Source organism: Falco cherrug, chromosome 8 (genome assembly GCF_023634085.1).
Source record: "Falco cherrug isolate bFalChe1 chromosome 8, bFalChe1.pri, whole genome shotgun sequence".
NCBI lineage: Eukaryota > Metazoa > Chordata > Aves > Falconiformes > Falconidae > Falco > Falco cherrug.
The window spans coordinates 43,716,325-43,739,662 of NC_073704.1; the positions used below are offsets into that span (position 1 = coordinate 43,716,325).

Genomic DNA, 23,338 nt, shown 5'->3' on the forward strand with positions numbered 1-23,338 from the left:
AAAAATAAAAATCTACACAGACTCATCAGCAGAGATGACACCAAGTGAATTCCTTGAAACAGTATTTTTCTCTGTATCAAAGTTGTAATCTGGAAAATTTACCATTTTACATTTACCATAGTTCTATTCTGTTGGCACAGCCATTTAGAATGAGGTATGCCCATTTCTGGGTTCCCACACCTACCTTTACCCTTCAGAGATGAATTTCAGTCAATGTCATTTAAAGACATACCTGCAGCGATGACAGGGTCCTTCATAAGCTCTCTTGTTATAGGACATAAGAACTCATCAGGGATATCAACAGAAGCAGAGATCATTTTCATCCTAAGTTCTTCAATTTTCTGGAGGACTTTACTGCGCAGGCCTAGAGACTCTGAAAAGTTATTCACACATGAGGCAGACAACACATACAGGGCAAAAAGGTCTTACAATAATTAGCAGTTGTGTTACAGGAGATACAGGAGACACAGCTCCATCTCACCACCCCCACCCAATACAGAAAAATGTGCAGACACCCCCGGCCACCACAACAGACAGCTCAACTACAGGTCACTCCTGCCGGCTAACAACAGCTTTGTGGGGTAATGAAAACAAACTACAACAAATGCAAGTGCAAGGCAGCTACCAAGACATGGCCACCCGGCAGAACAGCATTCTAGGCGATGCTGACAATCACACACTGCTGCATGTGCAAAGGTACCTGTAGATAAAAGCGAGATAGTGGAAGATGGCAGTACTTCTCCCTTGAAACCAGAATACGTAAATAACAGTACGAAGGTGTAAGAGTGCGCAACTGCCATCATCACCTCCAAACAGAAGACTACCCGCCACTGAAGCACCTGAGTGAGGACTCATCACCCTTGGACCAGGTCTGCCCTGTGGTTTAGCACAAGGTCACATTTATGAAACCACCATGGACATAAAGTGCTAAATTTGTCACAGATCAGTAGGGAAGCATTCAGATGTTGCTCAGTCTCCCCAAAAGTCTAATTCCAAAAAGGCTAAGCACACTTAACACAAGAACTCTGTTGTTGGTGTAGCATTACACATTACAAGATGGTAAGAATGTGGTATTTACTCCACTTCCAACCCTCTGTGCAACAGCTCAGTGGTCCAGCACCGCCCCTAGGCACCTGGTAGTCTGGATTCCAGTGTGACTTAAGCTGTGCGCCATCAAGTCCACTCTCCTCACCTCTCAAGTATATGCAGCAACTGGTCTTCTAGCAGACCATTACACCAAGCAGGACAGCAAAATTCACTGACACTGCAGCAGGATCAGGAGACTCCATTAAGATGAAGTTCTGAGCCCTGTTCCTCACACTCGTTGCATTGCAGAATTGGAGAAAAACCACATGAAGTAGAACCATTTGCTCAAGTATAAGCTTACTAGCATGTATTTCATCTACCTTTAAGCCATGTCTGCACAACACACATACAATTACACTCACACAGAGGTTCTGAGACTTTGCATCCAGGCTTTGTCAGGTCTTGTGACTCTGTTACTGGAGATCCAGAACCACATTCCTACTCCTTGAATTCAGGCCATCATTAACATATACATTCACCTTCACTGTAAGCGGTAACAAGGAGTGCCACTTTACAAAATGGAAGCAGGCAGCACCAAGAATTAAACCACATGCCAGTTACATGGGTTCCGTTCATTAGTTACAGTTTGATTGACCCGTTTTTCAAAATGGTAAAAAGGAGGACCCTGGGAACTATCGACCGGTTGGCCTCACCTCTGTGACTGGTAAGAACATGGAACAGATACTTATGTAAGCTATGTCAAGGCATATGGGTAACAGGGAGGTGATCAGAGACTGCCAAGATGGATTCACAAAGGGCAAATCATGCCTGACTAATCTGGAGGCCTTCTACGACTGTGCTGGTGGATAAGGGGAGAACTACTGATGTCATCTACCTGGACTTCTGCAAGGCCTTTAACAAAGTACCACACAAAATCCTTGTCTCTGAATTAGAGATGGTTTTGATGGGTGGACTGTTAGAAGGATAAGGAGTTGGCTGGCTGGCCTTGTCCAAAGAGTTGCAGTCAATGGCTCAATGTCCAAATGGAAACCAGTAATGAGTGGCGCCCCTCAACGGTGTGTACTTCAACCAATACTATTTAGTATCTCCATCAGTGACACAGGCAGTGGCATTGAGTATACCCTCAGCAAGTCTGCAGATGACACCAAGCTGAGTACTGCAGTTGACTTGTTCAAGGGAAGGGATGCCATCCAGAGGGACCTTGACAGGCTTGAGAAGTGGACCAGCTCGTGAAGTTCAAAAAGATCATGTGCAAGGCCCTGCACCTGCGTCAGGGCAATCCCCAATACCAGTACAGAATGGGGAGTGAATGGACTAAGTAAGATCAGCCCTGCAAAGGAGGACACGGGAATACTGAGTAGATGAAAAAGTAGCTATGAGCCAGCAGCATGTGCCTGCACCCCAGAAATGCAGCCATATTCTGGGCTGCATCAAAATAATTTTTTCTTTTCAGGTGCTGCTGCATCAGGGCCAGCAGGTTGAGGGAGGAGATTCTGCCCCTCTGCTCAGCTCCCCCGGAGCCCTACATCCAGCTCTGGGGTCCCCGGTACAAGGAAGACACGGACCTGTCGGAGCGGGTCCAGAGGAGGCCACGGAGACGCTCAGAAGGCTGGAGCCCCTCTGCTGTAGAGACAGGCTGAGAGAGCTGGGCTTGTTCAGCCTGGGGAGGAGAAGGCTGTGGGGGAGACCTGACCGGGGCCTTTCTACTTATAAAGGAGGATCATAAGAAAGATGGAGAAACCTTTTACCGGGGCCTGCAGTGACAGGGCAAGGGGCAGTGGATATAAACAGGAAGAAGTTAAGTTTCAATTGGGCATGGGGAAGAACTTTTTACTATGACGGGTTTGCCCAGAGCAGCTGTGGGTGCCCCATCCCTGGCAGTGCTCAAGGCCAGGCTGGATGGGGCTGGGAGCATCCTGGGCTGCAGGGGGGAATGAGATGGTCTTTAAGGCCCCTTCCAACCTAAACCAGCCTATGATTCTATGGTTCTATGATAGCATGTGTGCAAAATTACCTTCCCCTTTTTTCCCCCAGATCATCTGACAATCTCCTGAGGAAGCTAATTTCTGCCACAGTAAGTATCACACCCATTCACCCGTTAGCTGTGTCTTTCTCCCACACTACCATGCCAGGATGACTGTTCAGCTTCCAACTATGCCAGATTAAAAAAATTAGAAAAGATAAAAATGTTACCCTGCCAGAGGAACCCTGAAAAAGCTCATCAACAAATCTTAGAATGGCTTTTTAATATTAATCTTAGAAAAGCGCTTTTAAAATACTGACATAACTTTGAAAGCTTAAAACATATAAATTGATATAAACATTGTTTTAAGTAATACAAGCCACAAAATAGCAAGATGCAAAATAAAAGGAGGTGGCACACTGTAAAGAACTAATTTCAAGCCACCAATACAGTAATTTCTCTAAATGCCTGATGTGTTACAAAACACACAATTCATGCAGTGACTATCTGTTTGCAGGGATTAAAAAAAGTAATTACAGAGTAAAAAACCTCAGTACCACTAACATTACAGGGACTGACTGCTTTGTCCTTCCAGTCATGCTAAATATAAGGATATACCATTCCTGTAAAAGTATAATTAATTTTATTTCCCTTAACCTTCACATTAGCTTTTGTCACACAAGGTCATTGACATCTCTTTATTACAACACCCTACACCTGTCATATAGTATTGCTGTCCTGTGGCTTCCAAAAGTATTGCTGTCTTATAGCTTACAAAGGGAAGACTGAAGAATGCCTAACTTGTGTTTTTTAAAAGAGTAACATCCTCCTAATCTAAAAATAAAACTACAAACACAGCTATGGCTATGCCATGCTTCCTTGTTTTATTTCAGCCTGTTCAGTCCAGAAGCGCTCAAGACAATAAAGTGAAAACCCATCAACAGTAACTTTGCAGTCTTCAAACAATGCATCAACAACAATAAGGTGTGTTTGTACACTGGGCCTGCAAATTACACTTCATTGTTATATGCTCCTGTCTCATGAACAATAGGGTCTTAGACTTGCAACACCTCAATACTCAGGCGATGCTTCTGTAAGGAACCTGTATCAAAATGGAAATCACTTATTTTTACAGTTACATTGTTCCCTGGCATTCCTCTCCGCAGACACATGCGTAGCATTTACAATGAGGTGCACTCTGCTTCACACAAGACCAATAAAACTGTATAATTTATTTTACTCCCAACTGTCCTTTCTTAAATAGTAACCTCACTGTGGACAATCTCCTTGGCAAGATTATGATAAACCCTGAAAAACCTGGGTAAGACATTCTGAAGCCCTTGTGATACACACAGACCTCCACCTTTCGTTCAAGGTTTCAGAAACAGAGCTCCTTTATTACTGTGGAGATGATGTTCCCACTGTATCTCACCACGGTGGCAGCACCGCTACCACTAAACTGATTGCAGAAGATGTTCATTCAGTTCTCTTCTATCCACTCTAGAAAGCAACTATCTAGTAAGACTATCTCGATGGATTACCCACCTCACTGTATTTTTTTAAAATGTCTGGCACAGAATTAGGTATTACAACATAGCACAAATATTGCTAACAAATTTGGATTCATGGTACACTTACAAATTATATTGAGATTAATGTATAGGAACCTAAGTCTTTTATAAATTCTCATCAAGTTTGACTATAGTTTGTGAGATGTGTTTTATGAATACCTCTGCCAAAAACATTGTTCACAATCCAGTTTAATGCTTGCTTCCATCCACCGAAGGTGGGGACACACAAGTTATATTCATTCCCACACACTGTGCAGAATCCATTTATACTTCTCATTCACAAGAAACAAAACGAACTACCTAGTGGCATGACTACCTGCAAAGCAGCCTAAGACATCAGTGCTTCAATTATGCTATTTAAAGTGCTGTATTGAATTACTTACATTTATAGTTTCACTATCAAGCAAGACAGCCGAAGCAGAAAGCAGTGAAAGCACAATGCACTCAGTCCATGTAAATAAAAATAATGAATATTTTGATTCGGGGGCGGACCAGCAGAATAGCTGTATACAAGAGGAAAAAATGCATGCAACTTCTGACTAAAGCTGAACATCATCTTATATGTTGGGGCAGGGGAAAATGACATTTCAGAAGAATTTTTTTCAAAAAACATGATGAAAATGCCCAGTAGCATAGTCATCATTGCCTTTTATACTGACATACAGCTCCAGTCTAACATACACTTAGTGCTGACAGTTGGTATTTTTAAACTTGATGGTGCACAAATATATTATCACAAATGTTCTCAAATCATATATAGTAATGTACTATTGCAAGTGAAGGTGAGCTGGTTCTTGGCACAAAACAAAAACCCCTGAAAAAAAATTAAAATCCAATGGTGGGAATGACTAGGGAAAGAGGGGCCTGTTACTGTGAGCATTAACCATCTTTGGTTTTAGTAAAGAGTGAATCCATTCATTTTGGTTCAATCAAATACAACCAATCTCTTTTGCATAAAAAAAGACCTGTGGAGCCTAAGTGTTGATATTTTGTCTGAGTCTATGAAAACTGCATTAGTTTTGTTTGTTGAGTTTTTTTAAAGAAAGAATACTCTGATCTGATATTTGCGAGTCTTGCAAGCTCTTCTCTCCACAGCGCACATGTTGCCGTATAAACTCTTTTTCATGTTCATGTATAGCATCACAAATACTATAACACATTATTAATATATTAACACATGATTAACACATAACCCCCCCATGAAAGTATCCTAAAACCTATTTGAGTACTTACTATTACCCTTTTACTGAGACTATACAACAGCTGTGAATCTGAAAAAAGAGAGAAACCTGTGCCTGAGACAGCTGCCATTCTTTCCAACTTAATTGTGAGAAGAGGAGAAAAGAAATCTGATAATGAGAAAAGTAATTTTATAGTTCTATAAATGGTCACAATACAATTTTAACTTGTCACGATTGAAAATGCATCCTGGATATCAGTAACCTTCATCTTGCAGCAGCACAAAACATTCATCTTTTTAAAAACGCTTTTATGTCAAAAAACCTGTGTCACATTTTTTTTCTTCCCATCTAGCAGTGGTGTATACTAGTTCCTACTCTGGTTAATTCTCTATCCTCAATACTAAAATAAAAAGCTGACCCAGCAGTCTTCCAACCGACTGCCCCACCCCACCTGCAGACTGCCAAGCAGACCAGCCCCAACACACCAGTGCTTCCAGCTTCGCTGTACAGTTAACCAGCTGCCTCAAACGATGTGTGCAAAGGGATGAAAATCAGTCATAAAAAATTAACCTACATTTCCTTAATAAGGATTATGTAACAACATATGTAAAGATAAAGACAACCTCAGAACTGAAATACAGTACTGAAATACAATAAAAGTTCATGCTGATTCTTAGGAACAGTTTGCACGGCCAATTTTGTAAAAATCTGTAAGATCAGTTTGTAAGATCAAGAAAAATTAAGAATATATCCGACAGAAAGAAACGTAAAGAAGAAACCAAATAATTCTGTAGTTACAACTGGATTTTGAGGGCATCTTCTACAACCTTTATCACATGGGCAATTTTCCCTAAATTCACCTCATCCAGATTAAAGACTATTGCATCCAGTCTACACCTCAATTAACTACCTCCTGATTAAATCTCATCAGGGATTAAAGAATTATCTGTGATAGATCATTTTTTGAAAACCAGTCATAAAAGAACACTTAAAATAAGATTTTGTTGATATAGGCAAAGCACTTGCCATTTGCTGTTATATCTGTACTGAGCAATTCTCCCAAAGTTTACTCCTACTTCAGCGTAAATAGTCACGATTGATTCAAATTCTGCTCCAAAATGTTGCTTCCGAGCGCATTCTAATGCTCAGAGTTTCTTGATAAAGATGTGAAACAGGAAAGAACTTGCTTGTACTTTTTGTATGTACTTAGAATGAAACCTTAAAAACAAAAAAGGAAGACAAAAACCCCCACATCTTTGAAGTATATTGCTTATGGAAAAGACGACAAACAGCCTGATCAGGGACTTCAAAATTCAGTTTGTGCTTATTATCCCTGTTTCACGTTCTAAGGACACCCTGCAGTAAGGAAAGGGTTGCACTGTCTTTAAGATAATCTGTTCTCTTTACATACCAAACCTAAATCAGGACAGAGTCACATGAAAAGCCTTCTCAATGTGCTGCAGAAGAAGGGAAAGTATCTGGAATACTTCCAACTTCTTTACAATTTGTGGTAGTACAGCACAAAACACTTTCGATGGCACTAACCTCTAAACTGAAGGTGTCGTTTTCAGAGCTAGTCTCGCCTCCTGCCCACCCTCTGCAAACAAACAGGAGTCAAGATTCACCTTACATTAGCACATTCAATTAGCTTGATAAGAAAAACATTAGGAAGGCATAGAACAATGTGCCCTCACCTTCTATTCTGAATCGGAAGAGGATGCGTATTCTTTTTTTCTCTGACTCAACTGCATCACAGAATTGCAATGAATGTGCCATTGTGTCTGTTAAGAACGAGAAATCCCAAACTTTGCTGAATGTACACAAGCTTTTCAGCCAGAACATATATAATGGTCACTTCACTTTTGCTCAACATCTTACAGAGTTTAATACAGTGTTATTTATGACAATTAGGTTGGAAAGAGACTAGTTCCATTGCATGGTAATGAAGCATTCTTTCAAAAAGCTGTCAAAAACAATCAAAGAAGCTAATGAAATGTTATGTGAACCACTCGCTAATCACTTTCTCTTAGATAAAATGCCTTCCAAGTGAGGATACACTGTTTTTAAAATGCAAACCAGAGCTAAAGCAAAGACTAAGAAGGACAAGAAATAAGCAGCTAATAAAAAATGATAGAAGAAAAAGCTTCTGTCCCATCAACCATCGAGTAAAAGGGTCTAAAAAACCTCCCTTTGCAAAGACTGTAAAAAACCTCAAGAGTTCTTTGGCAGGAAATTAAGGAACCAGTAAATGCCGCATTTCTAGTGCAAAGAGAACAGGTTATCAAGGAGAGAAAGTGTGCTCATTCATGTCTTTTTATAGACTCTTAAAACTCAGTTAAACTGGAATTTTAGTAACACCGAAAACTATTTAAGTTTTAGGCAGATAGTATTTTCCTATTTTGTAAATGCTTGAGCCCGTGCCAGGTAGAAAACAATCCTTGTCAAACATATGAGGCTGTAATTTCTAGTCTGTGCCAATTATACTTGCAGAATGACATGCAGAAGCAGAAACACAACATTTACCACTTCAGAACTGATTGATCTGAATGATTTTATTTGGAGACTTTGAGTAGTATATTTCATTATTTTGTTTTATAAATGTCTTTTATATAACCATTGAAGTGTAACTCATTGCTTCACATTGTGTATGTGCTGGTTCATATTTGTGGAGTAGCTTATGTGTATTAAGGCGATAAATTATTTCAGTTAGAGCTTTTTTAAAAATATCTTATAGCTGCCTGATACCTGTGAAAATCTGATTCCTTATCTTATAATCTTATGATGCGTATTAAAGTACCTGCTGAAGAAAAAACATGGCAAAAGACCCAAGTATTGAGAACAGAGACTGAGCAATGAGCATTTTACCTGATAATGAGAAAGAACATATGGAAGCTACTTTAGCTCATATGTACAATCAATCCTCACTGCATCCTTTTACGGCAAATGAAAGAGCCAGAAAGTAACAGTTTCCCATAAACAGCCTGTATTCTACATGTGCTCTGTCTAAAGCCACATCTATCCTTTGCGTCTTATAACCTTACAATGGGCTCTTACAATTCAGATTTTATTTCCTTATTTGACTTTGAAATTGTTTTTGATAGCATCATTACAAATCTATCAGGCAACACATGCTTTTGTTGGTTTTTTTTCCCCACAGACAACAGGTCAGTTCTCAGCATTGGTCACACTGCCTTCAGCTCTCACGTAACTTTCTAGTCAGCATTATTTAATTAGCCTCAGACAGAGGTTGCTGCAACATTAAGCTACTCCAAATGTGTGCAGAAACTGATGAAGCTAAGTATCTTTTGTGGATGACAATTCCTGACAGATTCCCAGCATCTCTGTTGACTTCTAGAATTCAACAAAGCCAGTTGATACACAGAGATACTACGAGCTTATACAGACCAACAGCACACACTCATGCACACATAAAAAAAGGGGAGAAGTTTCCCACAATCAAGAATACTAACTTCTAAAAATAAAATAAAAAATACTTTTTGAAAGGTTTCTTAACTCGTTCAGCCTTTTGCTATACTTGATCTCATTTTGGCAGATGTACCAGCACCTAATTTACACCTAAATCTAGCCATCAAAACGAACAGAGAATTTATATTCAGAAAGTTCCCGTGTAGTTCACCATCCTTAAATTTCTTATTTCAGCATAACCACTGTGGAATCATTACTAATATGGCACTTCCTTGTGATTCCTTCTAAAATGTAATCACAGTTTTCCAATAAAGTGACAGGACAATGTACTAACGAGGACACCTAATGAATTATAAAGTGTCTGAGCCAGGCAAACTTTGCTTGATCCTTACTAAATGTCAACCTCAAACACTTCATCGCCAAAGTAAGTAAAAACTAAAACATACCTTATGTTTTTCTATTATGATAACAGTATGCTATAAGAATTTCACTGCTAAATTCAAGGTTGTTGACAATATAGCATTATAAACATGGCACTTCTGCAGACTGACAGGAAAAACTATAGTGTGCCTTATTTACCAAAGTCAGAATCATTAATTGTATACAGCTTAATGATACAAGATCTGAAAATGAAACCAGAAACAAAAGCAGGTAAGACCTGCTTTTATATATACTACCTATTACATACATATAATTATATAATATAACATGGCACTGTTGGGGGAAGTGCATTTTATGTCTTTAGGTATAAGCAACACACACACACACAAATAAACAAAAAAAAAAAAAAAAAAAAAGAGTACTGCGAATAATGTGACATTAGGGATTTTTTATCAGCCCTGGTAATGAAATAAAAATGCATTTCAGGGGAAAACAAACCATGTATGGAACCCCTCACTCACTTTCATTCCAACATTTCACACATACTCTAGAAACTATTTGGATTTCTGTAATCTTACCAATTTTTAATTCATTAGTCAGACCTTCTTTAGTAAGATTCAGTAGTTCCTTGCCATCAATGTTATTCATTTTGAAAAGCTCAACAAAGTCTGCTAAGTCTTGTGCACAAAGCCAGGCTGAAACATCATCCTCTGACCAGTCCTTAACGGCCAGCTTAGATTCATTTTCTACCATATTTCCTTTGGAAAGATAAAAGACAGTTAAAAAACAAACCCAACACCCCCCAACACCCCACCCCCCAAAAAAACTCAATTAAAAATAACCCTGTTCTAAGAATGATGGCCAGTAATTAATGCTGTTTTTCAAGTCTTCTCAGTACTACAGATTCCCCAGTATCTAATAAAAGAAATGCTTATTAGACATTATTTCACTGGGGGACAATTATTTGGGTTTGTCTTTTACATATCAATTTTCAAAGTTTAGAGGAATTTAACCTCTCAGACGCCTACCTTTCTGTCAAATCTGAAGTGAACTCAAAGACAGAAAAACATCACCAGACACTGAAACCAAGTCTCACACCTCCTGAGAAAAACAGACTGAAGTCCAGACTTAACTGTTGTGCTTTGAACAAAGATCTATGTACCTTCGTTCCACATACTTTAGGTGCTGATATATCTTATAACATTAGTTAGCCTGTTTTTTTCACCTATAACAACTGGTAAGCTGTATTTCTTGTTGATAATTATGCTTGCAATTAATGTATTTTCTGTTTTAACTCATCACTAATGATACTTGTCCAAAAAATCCTTCAGCACTCTGGGAATAATATTCACCCCTTAAATGCTGTCCAGAGAGTAAGAAATGGCAAATGTCAGAAAAGAAGATATAGCAGACTAATAAAATCAAAATACTTCTAGTACATCTTTCATTTAAAAAACGAGAATACCTCTGTAGGATGTTAATAAAATCAATTCAGAGAAAAGATAACTAATGTGCACATAATCCTGAGGTTACAAACTAACTGCATGTAAGAAAAAGCGGGGGTTCTGCATCTACAGAACATATTCAACAATATTGTGCTTTAACAGATCACAAATACTTCCCACACCAACCTGCACAGGGTTGCTTAAGGTCCAACTGCCATATGTTCACAGTTTTATCCATTGAACCTGTGGCAAGTAACGGACTATGTGGTGCAAAACCACAAGTTGTAACGTATCTACAAATAAAAGTGTGAAAATTCACAAGAAAAGGATTTAATTTCTTTTATATATTAACAGTAAAAGAGAATAATCATACTGGGTTCTTACCTGGTATGCTGAGACAAAGTATGAAGGATATTGCCAGTACTCTGTAAAAGAATATGTGATTTAAATCTTAAAGAATAAAAAGAAAGTTCATTCATTTGTATACTTTCTTTCAAATTAAGGAATAATGTTGCTTCTTGCAAGATGACAGTTTCCTTCGGAGAAGTTATACAACCTTGCCAAAGCTGATCAGCAGTAGAGTCAGAAATGCATCTTGAATTTCCAGCTTGAAGCCCCCTGTTCAATTCACTGGAACACTCCTATCCTTCAACACCAGCCAACACAGAACTTCTGACACAACAATGCCAGAAATACCAACTGAATTAATTACATCCATTTGACTGGCTGCTCATGAGGATAAACACTTTTCTTCTACAAATCTAAGATTAAAAATGACCAAAAGTGAAGAGGTAAAATTCAAACAGACTTCATGCTACAATCCTTCAACTGGGCCAATAATTAATCACATCTGTGGTTCTCCTATTTGGCCACTAGATTCCTTAATTTCCATAAGGTTTTAACTTAAAATTTGAAAGATTTTCCCTCTTAGGAAAGATACTGTTTCTCTGAGGGGTACCAACAGGCTGGAAAGACAAAAAGCAAAGTTACTCTGAATCACTAATTGATCAGTCAGCACTCCAGTTTTCTGAGCTGTCCAATGTGAGAAATGTGCCCTATTTTAGGGTGAAATCTCTCTCCCTCCCATGAACGCTTATTGCCCCCACTTATGAACAGCTATAGAAGTTATTGTCCCACCTGGTAAATACCTAAGGCCACAAAAGCTGACAAATAGCATTAAAAAAATATTTATGCTGTGGTTGTCTGCATCTTTCAATTTTCTGAGGTTCCAAAATCTGAGGGACTTCTTACATACCTGTCTAAGCTTGAAAGTACTAAAATAATTGGGCCAAAAATTCAGAAGGTATAAATTAGTGATCCTGGTGACAAACCAACCCTAACTGAGGAACCGTATTAGTGCAACAGTATGTGCAGAACAAGCTGGAGCTGGAGAAAGTTAAAATCTGTTCATCTTTCATTTTCAGCAAAATTATTATTATTTTTAATACTGTAAAGTACTAAAGGCAAATGCCACTTAACAGGTAAACCATGAAAGATGTAATAACAGTATCTCAGAAAATGCCTAATTACTATGTTTTAAAGACATTGTCCTTAACATAAAAAAATTCTTGAATTCTTTATTATGCTTCTATTTCATGTGCAGCACTTTATATATATATGAACTAAAGAATGTCTATGATCACCATTCCCAGTTTTATGTCAAAAGCTACAGTTCCTTCTGCTTTGGAAGCTAAGATAAAGTTAAGTAACAAATATCTTTCTATTTCGGTATGAAGATGAAGATAACATGTAAGTATGGAATTCATTGAATAATACTCTATTGTAAAGAAATCAAATAACAACCCCCTCAAAGAAATCTAAATAAAAAGTGAAAAAGGCTGATCAATTGTCAAGAGACATTTCTCCTTGAACTCCGCCCCCTCCCGCAATGCACAGTAAATATTTTAGGTTTATTTAGTTTCTATTCTTTCGTATTCCTTTACATTGATAAGACACTCAGAAGCAGTGCTGATACTGAAAGACAACAATCCAATGAAGTACAATGTTATACTTACAGTTTCATATATTATGACACACTTGTCCACAGACCTTTCAAAACAAACACACTGACATTAAAATGATGCAGACAGGAAAAAGCAAACTATTTTTAATTAAGAAGAGGAAGAAAACAACCTTTTCCACAAAGAAAATGAGCAAACAGATTTCTGAACACTACTTTATGAAAAGCTTAAATATCTAAATCCCCTCCACCCATGCCCACCTTAAAACAACACTACTGATTAGCTGTACCTTCAGCATGGTATTAAATACAGTGGTTAAATATGAAAACTCTGCACTTTCACAAGAATTTGACATAGAGTATTTGCACAGTGCTTATGAAAAAACTGGCCCCCACTCCCACTGCTCCCCACTGTCTGTACCGTACCTACTCTATGTCTTTGTAATCAGTATTTGTAAAGCAGATCCACAGAATCTGACTCTCCCTGATCTAATCTCAGCACTTTATTTGTTTTTGAAATCTTTTCATTTGCAAAGCAAGCTAGAGGAAGTAGTGTAATGAAATGCATAAAATGTAGCATTGAAATGCAACTGATAGATAAAATACTTCATGAAATACAAATTGCATAGTTATTTACCACGACAGCAGTGTTTCCTGAAAGACTTTATGGGATAGACATTTCACTATGACAATGGAAACAAAAAAAATAAGCCATATATCTAATGGAAAATAAAATAACTCTAGAACACAAACATTCATAATAATCTTCAAATACTGAAAAAAGACTCTCAAAAAGAATATAAAGCAAAACATCATAAATTTGACATTTTTTGACATAGTGACATTTTGTCATTATGCCATTTTTTGACATAAAGCAAGCTACTGTCTCCTGAGGTTTGTATAGTTTTAAGTTTATTTGCGGGGTATTGTAGTCTTTTCTTTTTCCCTTGGAAGACGTCATTTTCTCCATTTAGAAAGTCTTTGCAAAAAAGACAAAATTCAGAGTTGCACCATTTTATTTGTTATTTCAAGTCACCCTTAGAGAGTTTAGAAGTGATTAAGCACTTTTCATGAGAAGTGCAGAATAAAAGCATACAGTCATTAATATTCATACAAACCTAAAATACTATATACTTTATTTATAATCTCTTTCAATAGCTTGATCCCTGAGGAAAGTCACCAGTAACCAGCTGCCAGTTTATCTTTGTGTTGCTGATCAACAACCATTTGAACCTGACACTCCCATCATTTTTCTGCACAGCTTACTGTCCACTTTTCTGACCTGCATCTCCCCAGTTTCACTGTAAGATTACACTGGGAGTCTGCGTCAAACACCTTGCTAAAGGTGAACAAAAAGGTGCTGAGGTGTGCAGCCACACCACTCTCCCCTTGTCCACACAGCCAGCCTTCTCATCGCAGAAGGCAGGCAGGTTGGTGAGGTTCAGTTTGCCCTTGTTCAATTCCTGCTGCTTTCCCCAAACACGTTGTCCTTGGAAGCAGCTTCCAAACCCACTGGAAGGATCTGATCCACAACCTTCCCAGAGACTGGAGTCAGGCTGACTGGCCTGAAGTTCCCTGGAGCCTCCATCTTGCCTTTCTTGGAGGTAAGTGTGACATTTACATCTTTTCAGTCATCAGGAATCTTTCTATCACCTCCACCCTCCTGGGTCTTTCAAACATAACAGAGTGACCTAGCAATGACACTGGCAACTCCCTTATCAGTCTCTAACAAAGACTAATAATAATACAAGTCTCTAACTGATGGTTCATGACTAAGTTGGGCCTTAATCATTATTCTGTTACAGGGCTGACATCAAAAACACGTCTACAGTCATGCACTTTTTATGGAAAAAAGGCTTATGTTGCAGTACGCTGGGTGTGGATCAGTGAAGAATTTTTTTATTTCAACCAAATCTATCAGAGACAAAAATCTCAAGATATTTCACTTTCTAAAAAGTTCCTGAAAGTGCCTGAGTACAAAAGAAATCCTAAATGGTGTCCCAAAGAGATGGTAAGACTGTAATGTAGACTTGTATTTTTAATAGATCCACATAGAAGGCCACATAAATGCCCCAAAACCAGGAAATCATGAATCTCATTACATGAGAACAAAGCTTGCAACACCCTATACATCAATCACCCGCAAGACACAAACCAATTGGAAAGACACTTCAGGAGTTTTGGAGGTCACAGAACTATTCCTTAATTACTGGAAATACATTTGAACTTTCTCTTCTGAACATTCTGATTTACAGTACTGAAGCATTAACCTGGACAGCCACGAGCATGAAATTTAAACATGTAAAATACTGCTTACCCTGAAGCTAACATCTGCCCATCGTAAGAAAATGCACAAGCCAGAACTGGGGCAGAATGTCCACTCAGTGTGCATTTGTATTTTAATTCAACACCTAAAATCAGAAAAAGTAAATTATTACATATGGACATACCTGACAAGGTATAAGACAAGCCACTTTTAGAAGCGTAAAGCTGCACCAAAGATCAGTCTCTGTGACATACCGTCTGCAAGAAAAGGGGATAAAAGATCCCAGAGACAGCTTAACATCTCTGACTTCCTCACTTTGTAGTCTTAGCATGTCTAACTGGTTTAGATAATTAAGTGTATATTCTGTACACACAATATTCGTCCTTATATACTTCTACATAAAAGAGATCACAAAACAACACCCACTGAAGATGTTTTTGGCCATCTGCCTAGTCTCTACACAGCAGTCACACATCTACATTGCAGTTTTAGCAGGAGCCAACGCTGTTTTAATTTCTCCAGCTCTTGCTCAAGGGCCAAGACATACTGAAAGATGAAAGGCAACCTCTCCCTGGCTTGGTAGATTAAGAGGTTTCAACCTATCAACCTGCTCAAAAGGCACAGTAGAAATTATACTGGTTACACAAAGTTACAAATACTAATTAAAACCAAATATTTATGATAACATTAAGTTGGAAGGAACTGGGGGAATTTTTAAAAATATATTTACTTTTACAATTATTGGTAAATAGATTACTGAATAAAATCTACAGGGCCCAATGTTACAAAGTGTTGCACACCTTAGCTGCTCTTCTGCTAAACAATTAAAAGAAAACTTTCAACTTCAACAATATAAATTTGATCTTAGATGCAAATTGCCACTAAGACTTAAGACATTGGAATATGAAAAAAGCATCTCCATACACACCTATGAAATCTGCAAACAAAATAAGCCAGAGTTTGATCTGATAATCTTGACCACAAGAAGCCATCTGGAAATATGTGAATTCATGTTCAACATCTGGTAAAATTCAAATATATTAATGGCAATCAGAAGCACTGAAAATAACAGCATACCAGTAAACTACATCAGCATTCTTACACTAGAATTTAGTACATTTCCTTAATCTCAGTACTACTTTTAAAAAGTGTTAACAAAAATAATTGCAGAAGTTCCAAGACCATTTAGAAATAAGGAATAGTTATCTCTGCTACACTGTTTCCTGAACAAGTACATAAAACCAGAATTGGGCTTATATTTTAAGTTTTCTTGATAGTAAATATTTGATTTCTTTATCCACTGAGTGCACCAATATAATCTTCCAACATAAATTTTACAGTTGTATCCATTTCTTATACAGTTCAGTAGTTCTCAAACTTAACCACATACTCTCACATTTTGTACATGTGTATCTGACAGGCTATTTTCATAATTTTAAATGTTCAGTTTTTCACTTTTATAAACCAAGTGAAATACTGTATTAAAGATTAAACACAACAGTAATATTTCTACAGCTTTCCGCTCTCTATTCAGCCAATATGAACATTTTGGAATTATCACGTTCCATTCCAAATGTGTTATTTCAGCCTGTCAAGAATACTTTTTTATTTGTAAGTCCAGTGCCAAATTTTTTCTGCTCTTCTACTCCACTGAGCTGGATGCCAGCCTGACACAAGCCACCATAACAATCCTTCAGTGGCATTACCTCTGCTGGTACCAAGTCTTAGAATTCCTACAAGAACTAGCAGGATTAAGGCTGGAAATCAGAATTTTTTTTTTTCTTTTCAAGACTTTTTAAGCTTTCCAGCTCTATGGTTAACAGAAATGTCAAAATATTTACGTTGAGTGTCTTACAAAATTACCTGAGATTTTAACCTCCATTTTTCCACCACATAAAAGTGTATTTTAATTTCAAACAGTTACAACAATAAAATCCTAGTATACATTGTTCCTGTGAACAAATAGGTCTATCAGAACTACTGGGACTGTGGCAGATCTTAGGACTCTACCTCAAATCTGTTAAAATCAAGCGTCTTGCAGAGATGAGTAGCACACATTAGCTATCATGTTGTAAAAACATGTTTCTTGATAACTAAGAACTTGGAAACTTGGTCTGGATAAGAATTCTGTCATGATGCACAGACTTCAACAATATTTTACAAGTTACCAACTTGTTAATGGGGTATTACAGTGTTGTACATGTAGAGCTCTTTGAGATAACTTGGGAGAAGGACAGCACACTGTCTTCCACTGAGGTTTGCTGGAAAATTTTAACAAGATCTGCCAATTTTTTAATGAGTATCGCGAGGTAATTTCACTGAAGTTTACTTAGGAGCAAGGCAGCACTGAAACTTCGCAGTCAGATGGGAAAGCCTGCACAGTGTTGTAACTGCTCTAGATCTGACAATGCAACTGTGACTGAATATACTTCAAAAGCAGGAGGATCATCTATTACAAATGCTGTAAAGAACAAAGAACCAAAACTCTGGTTCTAATTTTGCTCTAAACTGAGCAGGTAAAGAGAGTCTAAATCTAAACCAATCTTTAATTGTACTGGATAAGCACTATCTGTATGGATGTTGAATCTGCCAATAATCCTGTAAATTTCAATCCTTGGTGATTAAACAGCAACACACAAAAAGGGAAAGTGCTGACTTTCAGTAACATATGGCTTAAATAAAACTAAGAATGATCACAAATCAGCTAAAAAAATCCATGGTGTAGGATATACTTGCTTTCTTACCTATTTCACTCTATCTTGGCAGAAAGCTGAAGGTTTGTAAGATACTTTTTTAAACCAAGAGAATAATCTCCACAGAACATGGAGCGGTGGAAACTGCACTCTGATCTGTTTTAGCTTCAACATGTTCCTTTGCCCTCAGAAGCAATTCTTAGTTCCCGATGGAGTTTTTTGGGTAGTACTTTCGCCAAAAAAGATCTAGAGGTGTTATTTAAAGATTAATGCCCTTTCCATGGTGACAGGTTAATTCAGTGTTGTCCCTACACCTTTCAGTGGGCACCCATTTGATTTGGTATTGTCAGTCACTAATTCTCTGTGCTGAAGTACATGGTCACATCCTACTTCCTCTGCCTTCCCCTGCTTCTGTCCTGCTTTTTTCCCTACTTCTCCTGCTTTCTTCCTGCTCTGTACCACCTTTTTAAACAAGGTGGTACACAGATAGCAGCACTCCACAGACTCACAGGATGGTCTGGGCTAGAAGGGACCTTAAAGCCCACCCAGTTCCCAGCCCTGCCCCGGGCAGGGACCCCCCCCAGCCCAGGCTGCTCCCAGCCCCATCCAGCCTGGCCTGGAGCACTGCCAGGGATGGGGCACCCACAGCTGCTCTGGGCAGCCTGGCCCACCGCCTCGCCGCCCTCACGGGGAGAGGTTCTTCCTGATCTCTGACCTGCATCTGCCCTCTCTGCGCTCAAAGCCACCCCCGTGCCCTGTCATGACATGCCCTTGTAAAATGTCCCTCTTGAGCTTCCCTTTAGGCACTGGAAGGCTGGTTATCGCTATGTTTAGCACTGAAAGATGGAAGTGGCTGCTCAGTTATAATTTTGGTACCTTTGCACAAGCAGCTCGTGTACTCTGAACACAGAAGCCTTCATACCTTTACAGAGACCGCTTTGTCTCCATAGTAGATCTGGAAAGCACAAACCTACAAGGTTGTTAAGACAAGTTGGAGTATTACCTCCTAAATCTGACAATGAGACTTCTGCCCAGTTTCCCAACCTCCATCAAAAGTAGATGACTACATGATTTTCCAACTCTTTTTAACACTTTTATATGACAAAAATTCATGCAAATTAACCTTTCAGCTTTTCAGACTCTTTAAATATTGCAAATTCTGAAATATTTATGTTGTTCAACTATGACACTTTCCTGTACTGCAATTAATTTCTTCCAGGGTATTTCAAATAGAGGTTCTTGTTGTGCAAATGTTTCATCCCACTATACAAGCTATGCAAGCTTAGACATGCAACTCTTCGGTATTCCCACACAATTATATAGGAAACCTGTGCTGCAACATAGCTGTACTGGTTATATCTGGGATAGTAGCTCCTGCAGTGCTGTATTTTGCATTAGTGACCAAATCAGAGTTGATAGCACAGGGATGTTTTAGTTATCGCCAAGTAGTACTTGTGCAGCCTCAAGGGCTTTTCTGCCCCTCCCCCCTCCCCACCAGCGAGCTGGCTGGGGGGCACAAGGAGTTGGGGGACACAGAGCTGCGACAGCTGACCCCAACTGACCCAAGGGAAATCCCATTCCATATGTCATGGTGCTCAGCAATAAAAGCTGCGGGAAGAAAGGAAGACATTTGGAGTTAAGGCATTTGCCCTTCCAGGCCATTGTAACTGCTTTCTTGGTAATGGCTGCACACCTGCCTGCTGATGGGACGCAGTGAATTAATTCCTTCTTTTGCTTTGCTTGCACACACAGCTTTTGCTTTCTCTATTCAACTGTCTTTACCTCAACCCATGAGTTTTTGCAATTGTGCCCTTCACTCTCCCCCTCCCACTGGCGTGGGGAAGCTGGGGGACTGAGCAAGCAGCTGCACGGGGCTGAGCTGCCCATCGGGGTTAAACCTCAACAATAAAAGCCTGTACACACAAGTGCAAAGCTTTCCCTGAGACAGCTGGAAGTTTAAATACGCAGTTTTCAGTATACAGTTTTTGCATATACAGAAATTTAGGTTCTAATTATTTTAGTTCCACAGAAAGCTTTACCAATGTGAAATGAATGAAAACTGAACATAAAATGCAACGCAGCCCTGGGAAAGGCCTACATTATGCATGCTTTATGTTTTTTATTCTAATACCTAACCATATACAGAAATATAAGATTTCATTTTCAAAAGAAAGAGCTTAAGTTAATGTCATGACAACTGTGAAGAACCACATAATGACAAAATTGAAATGCAGCTTATACAGCGAGGTCAGCCAAAACCACTATAAGACATTTGCACAGTACCACATCTTAGTGGGACACATGAGATTCTGGGTGCACTGCTCCCCCAGATTCCTCCAACTGAGACAGCCAGGTGCAGGAAAACAGTCTACCTATTAACATCCCACAGCTCAAGCATTTAGCTTGGTATTAGGTTTACAGTTCTCTGCTTTAATCCAGTCCTCCTCCTTGGAGAACCAAAGTACGAAAGAGTAAAGTGAGAGTAAGAGAAAGGTAATCAAGCATTGCATCTTCTAACAGCTTTGTTAGACCTGGGAGATGGGCAGTGTTTGTAAGTGAAGTCTAAGTATTCTCCAAAACTCTGGCAGGATAATTAGCTACTGAAAGCTATCATAAGCATGCTAATCACCTTGTTTGTTTACCAAGTACATTGCTTGTTATCAACTTGACTGCAACTTTTACTTAAGAATATTCAAAATATTCTAAAACATCAGTTCTTCCCAATGTAATTTGTACTTGCACTGATGACAAAAAGATGAAAACAAGAACCAGAGAGAAATAACTCTTTTTTTCCCATGTTCCTCCCCTGATGAGTCAAGTAACTAACCAGAAATTGGCTGTGAAGAAATATCACAGCAGGTAACACCAAGATCATGTGCTTTTTCGTTATACAGGCATCTCATTTTATCATCCCAAATGGTTAAATCACCACACGATGATCCAGTGACAAAGAAATTTCCATTAGGAGAAAATGCACAGGCCACCAAAGAACCATCTTTAACATTCCCAGATCTGAAAAGCAAGAGTACATCAGATTTGAATTTAGTGTAAGTAATGTTCGGAATACGTGATCTCTAAAATACAATCTGACAACAGTAAGCCAAACTGTTCTAATTTTTGCACTTTGGAACTTGTTAACAGAAGGCAAACTAACTCACGCCACCTGTGGAAAGAGACACAAAATAACCACAGCTGCAGGAACCAGGACCTGCCCTTTGACTGCTGGAGGAATAATGGTAGATGGCACCCCAAGGCAGTAACTTTAACTGAGTGATAAAATACTTTTCAAACTGAAGACAATCTGCATGGACTTACCATTTGAAAGGCACAATGCACTGTTAAAATTCTATAGCAGGGTAAGTTTTAAAAGTCAAAGATAAATACACAACTGTCAAAAAACAGGTTTTCAAGTACACAATGGGGAAAAAAAAAGGACTCCCACAATTTCTTCTGTTCTTAAAAGACAAAACAGAACACCTACTAAGCCATACAACAAGCTGTGACTGAATAGAATATTTTGTGATTAATGATACAGGGTTAATTTTGGACTACTCATATACAAGAGAAAGCAATGTGAAAAAAAATATTTCTACATTTTAACAAGTCAGCCAAAGCACTTTGTAAAACTGATCTTAAAAGAAAATTCCTAACAGATGTGGAAGTGTGGTAGGAAGTGAGGTCAACCTAACACCCTTTAGTTTATCTGGTAGTAACCTAAAGTCAGTTGAAAGTGTCACACTCCTTTTAATAGACACTATATCCACCCCAGCATGCACAGTTGAATCTTTAAGTGCAGGGAAAAAATCACAGCTATAAGCAACAGTCATACAGCAAGAAATGTCAGTCATCTTTACTCCATCATTGTATTTAGTAGAACGGCTGCTCATTCTATTTTGCTGATAGAAATATTATTTACTGCCAGAGGCGTCAAACTTAATGCCAAAGAAGACAAGTCAATAAACTTTGCAGAAAGTCTCTCTAATCAGACCCAGGACCTTCAAAAAAGCATTGGTTCCCTTAATTCTATCACTAAGAATACTATCACACTGCGGTGCTTCCCAGTTTTGTATGTGCAATTCTTTTTCATTAGTGCATTTTTAAAACTTTCCTTCTTTCACACAAAAAGCTGCAGATTCTGCTCTGAAAACGTACAGTAAAATAAATGCGTGAACATGTATAGTACTGTTTAAGACTTTCAGGCCAGGTATCAGTATTTAACTACTGAGAGAACGCTTTAAAAAATACACAGAAATTAATCTGCTTTCATGTTCTTCACATCCATCATAGACAAAATCTGAATAGCCATCTTCACAATTTGAACAGACAATTATAACAGTGGAGCTGATAAGGAAAAGCTGGACACCTTTGTTACCATCAGTTGATTTACTCAAGTGTGGTAAAAGGTGTTCTCAGTATCAATACAATCAACTTGTTGCAAAAGCAGCAGAGGACCACAGACTGCCAGTAGATGGTTAACTAAAAATCCTCTGACATTTTTTTTAAGTACCTTGACAATTTCTATGTAATATTGATCTCAGGTTTAAGAAAACAGGACCAGTATACTTTTTTATCAGCAATTACAAATGACAATAATAATAAAAAAATCAGCTGAAAACAAATATACACACACATCCCAAAATACATACAATAAACGTTAAGCAGACTACTGTTGGCTTGTTAACACTTTGAAATGAACTTTTAAAGGTGAAGGGGACAGGACCAGAATGTTCAAGTTCTTTGTTGTTTCTTCACAATGGGAACACCAAAGCAGAAAATTTTCTGCTTAAAACAACACAGTTTCTATACAGTCATTATACATTCATCATTCAACTAGGAGGAAATTAAAGGACGTAGGTCTAAAACATGCATCACTGCATATATTAACAGCATGTATTTGTAAGAAATTACTTTTCAGTATTTCTGTTTTTTTTGCTGGCAGTACCAAGCATTCCAGATAAATAAAAAAGAAAGTCTTAATGAGTAATACTTCAAAATACATAAACCCTTAGACTTCAGAATACTAATGACTGAAATTCCTAATTTTTCTTAAAACCAAGAAACAGCATGTAATCAGTACCTCTTTATTCTCCTGAAACACATCAACCCTTTCAGTGTTTCTGTATGCACTACAAACAACAAGGTGGAAAAAAATCTATCAAAATTCTGTTTATGGACAGGTTTCCAGATTTACATGACTTCAGATAACTATAATCAATCATTTTGAAAAAACTTACAGTCCTCATCTAAATCACTGCTGTGGAAGGCAAAGGTAGAAAGACCACAAAAGCAGTAACATGCTTGACAGGGGATTACCAAAACCAGACAATTTTGGCTTTTAGAAATGGTTGCTGAAACATCTCACCAACTCTCACAAATTCTTCCTTCCTAACTTTAGGGATGTTGTG

The 23,338-nt window shown here is 38.3% G+C and overlaps 1 protein-coding gene across 10 annotated transcripts in view; it reads right to left on the reverse strand.

Moving 5' to 3' along the window:
* Positions 1-23,338, reverse strand: part of WDSUB1 (WD repeat, sterile alpha motif and U-box domain containing 1) — a 32,057-nt gene that overhangs the window by 3,473 nt on the left and 5,246 nt on the right. For 7 of the 10 annotated variants that reach the window (XR_001334861.3, XM_055719181.1, XM_027807658.2 and 4 more), the window contains 8 exons: positions 20,761-20,945; positions 16,169-16,261; positions 15,292-15,385; positions 13,030-13,063; positions 11,399-11,439; positions 11,201-11,307; positions 10,148-10,327; positions 233-373 (listed from right to left, as the gene is read on the reverse strand). Coding sequence is in view for 8 of the 10 variants with exons in the window: in XM_055719181.1 (XP_055575156.1) it covers positions 233-373; positions 10,148-10,327; positions 11,201-11,307; positions 11,399-11,439; positions 13,030-13,063; positions 15,292-15,385; positions 16,169-16,261; positions 20,761-20,945 (875 nt within the window). In the remaining 2 variants the exon portion in view is untranslated. Of the gene's footprint in view, positions 1-232; positions 374-3,142; positions 7,360-10,147; positions 10,328-11,200; positions 11,308-11,398; positions 11,440-13,029; positions 13,064-15,291; positions 15,386-16,168; positions 16,262-20,760; positions 20,946-23,338 lie in introns of those variants that run through there. The other 3 variants (XR_008733646.1, XM_027807666.2, XM_027807690.2) reach the window with 3 other exon arrangements.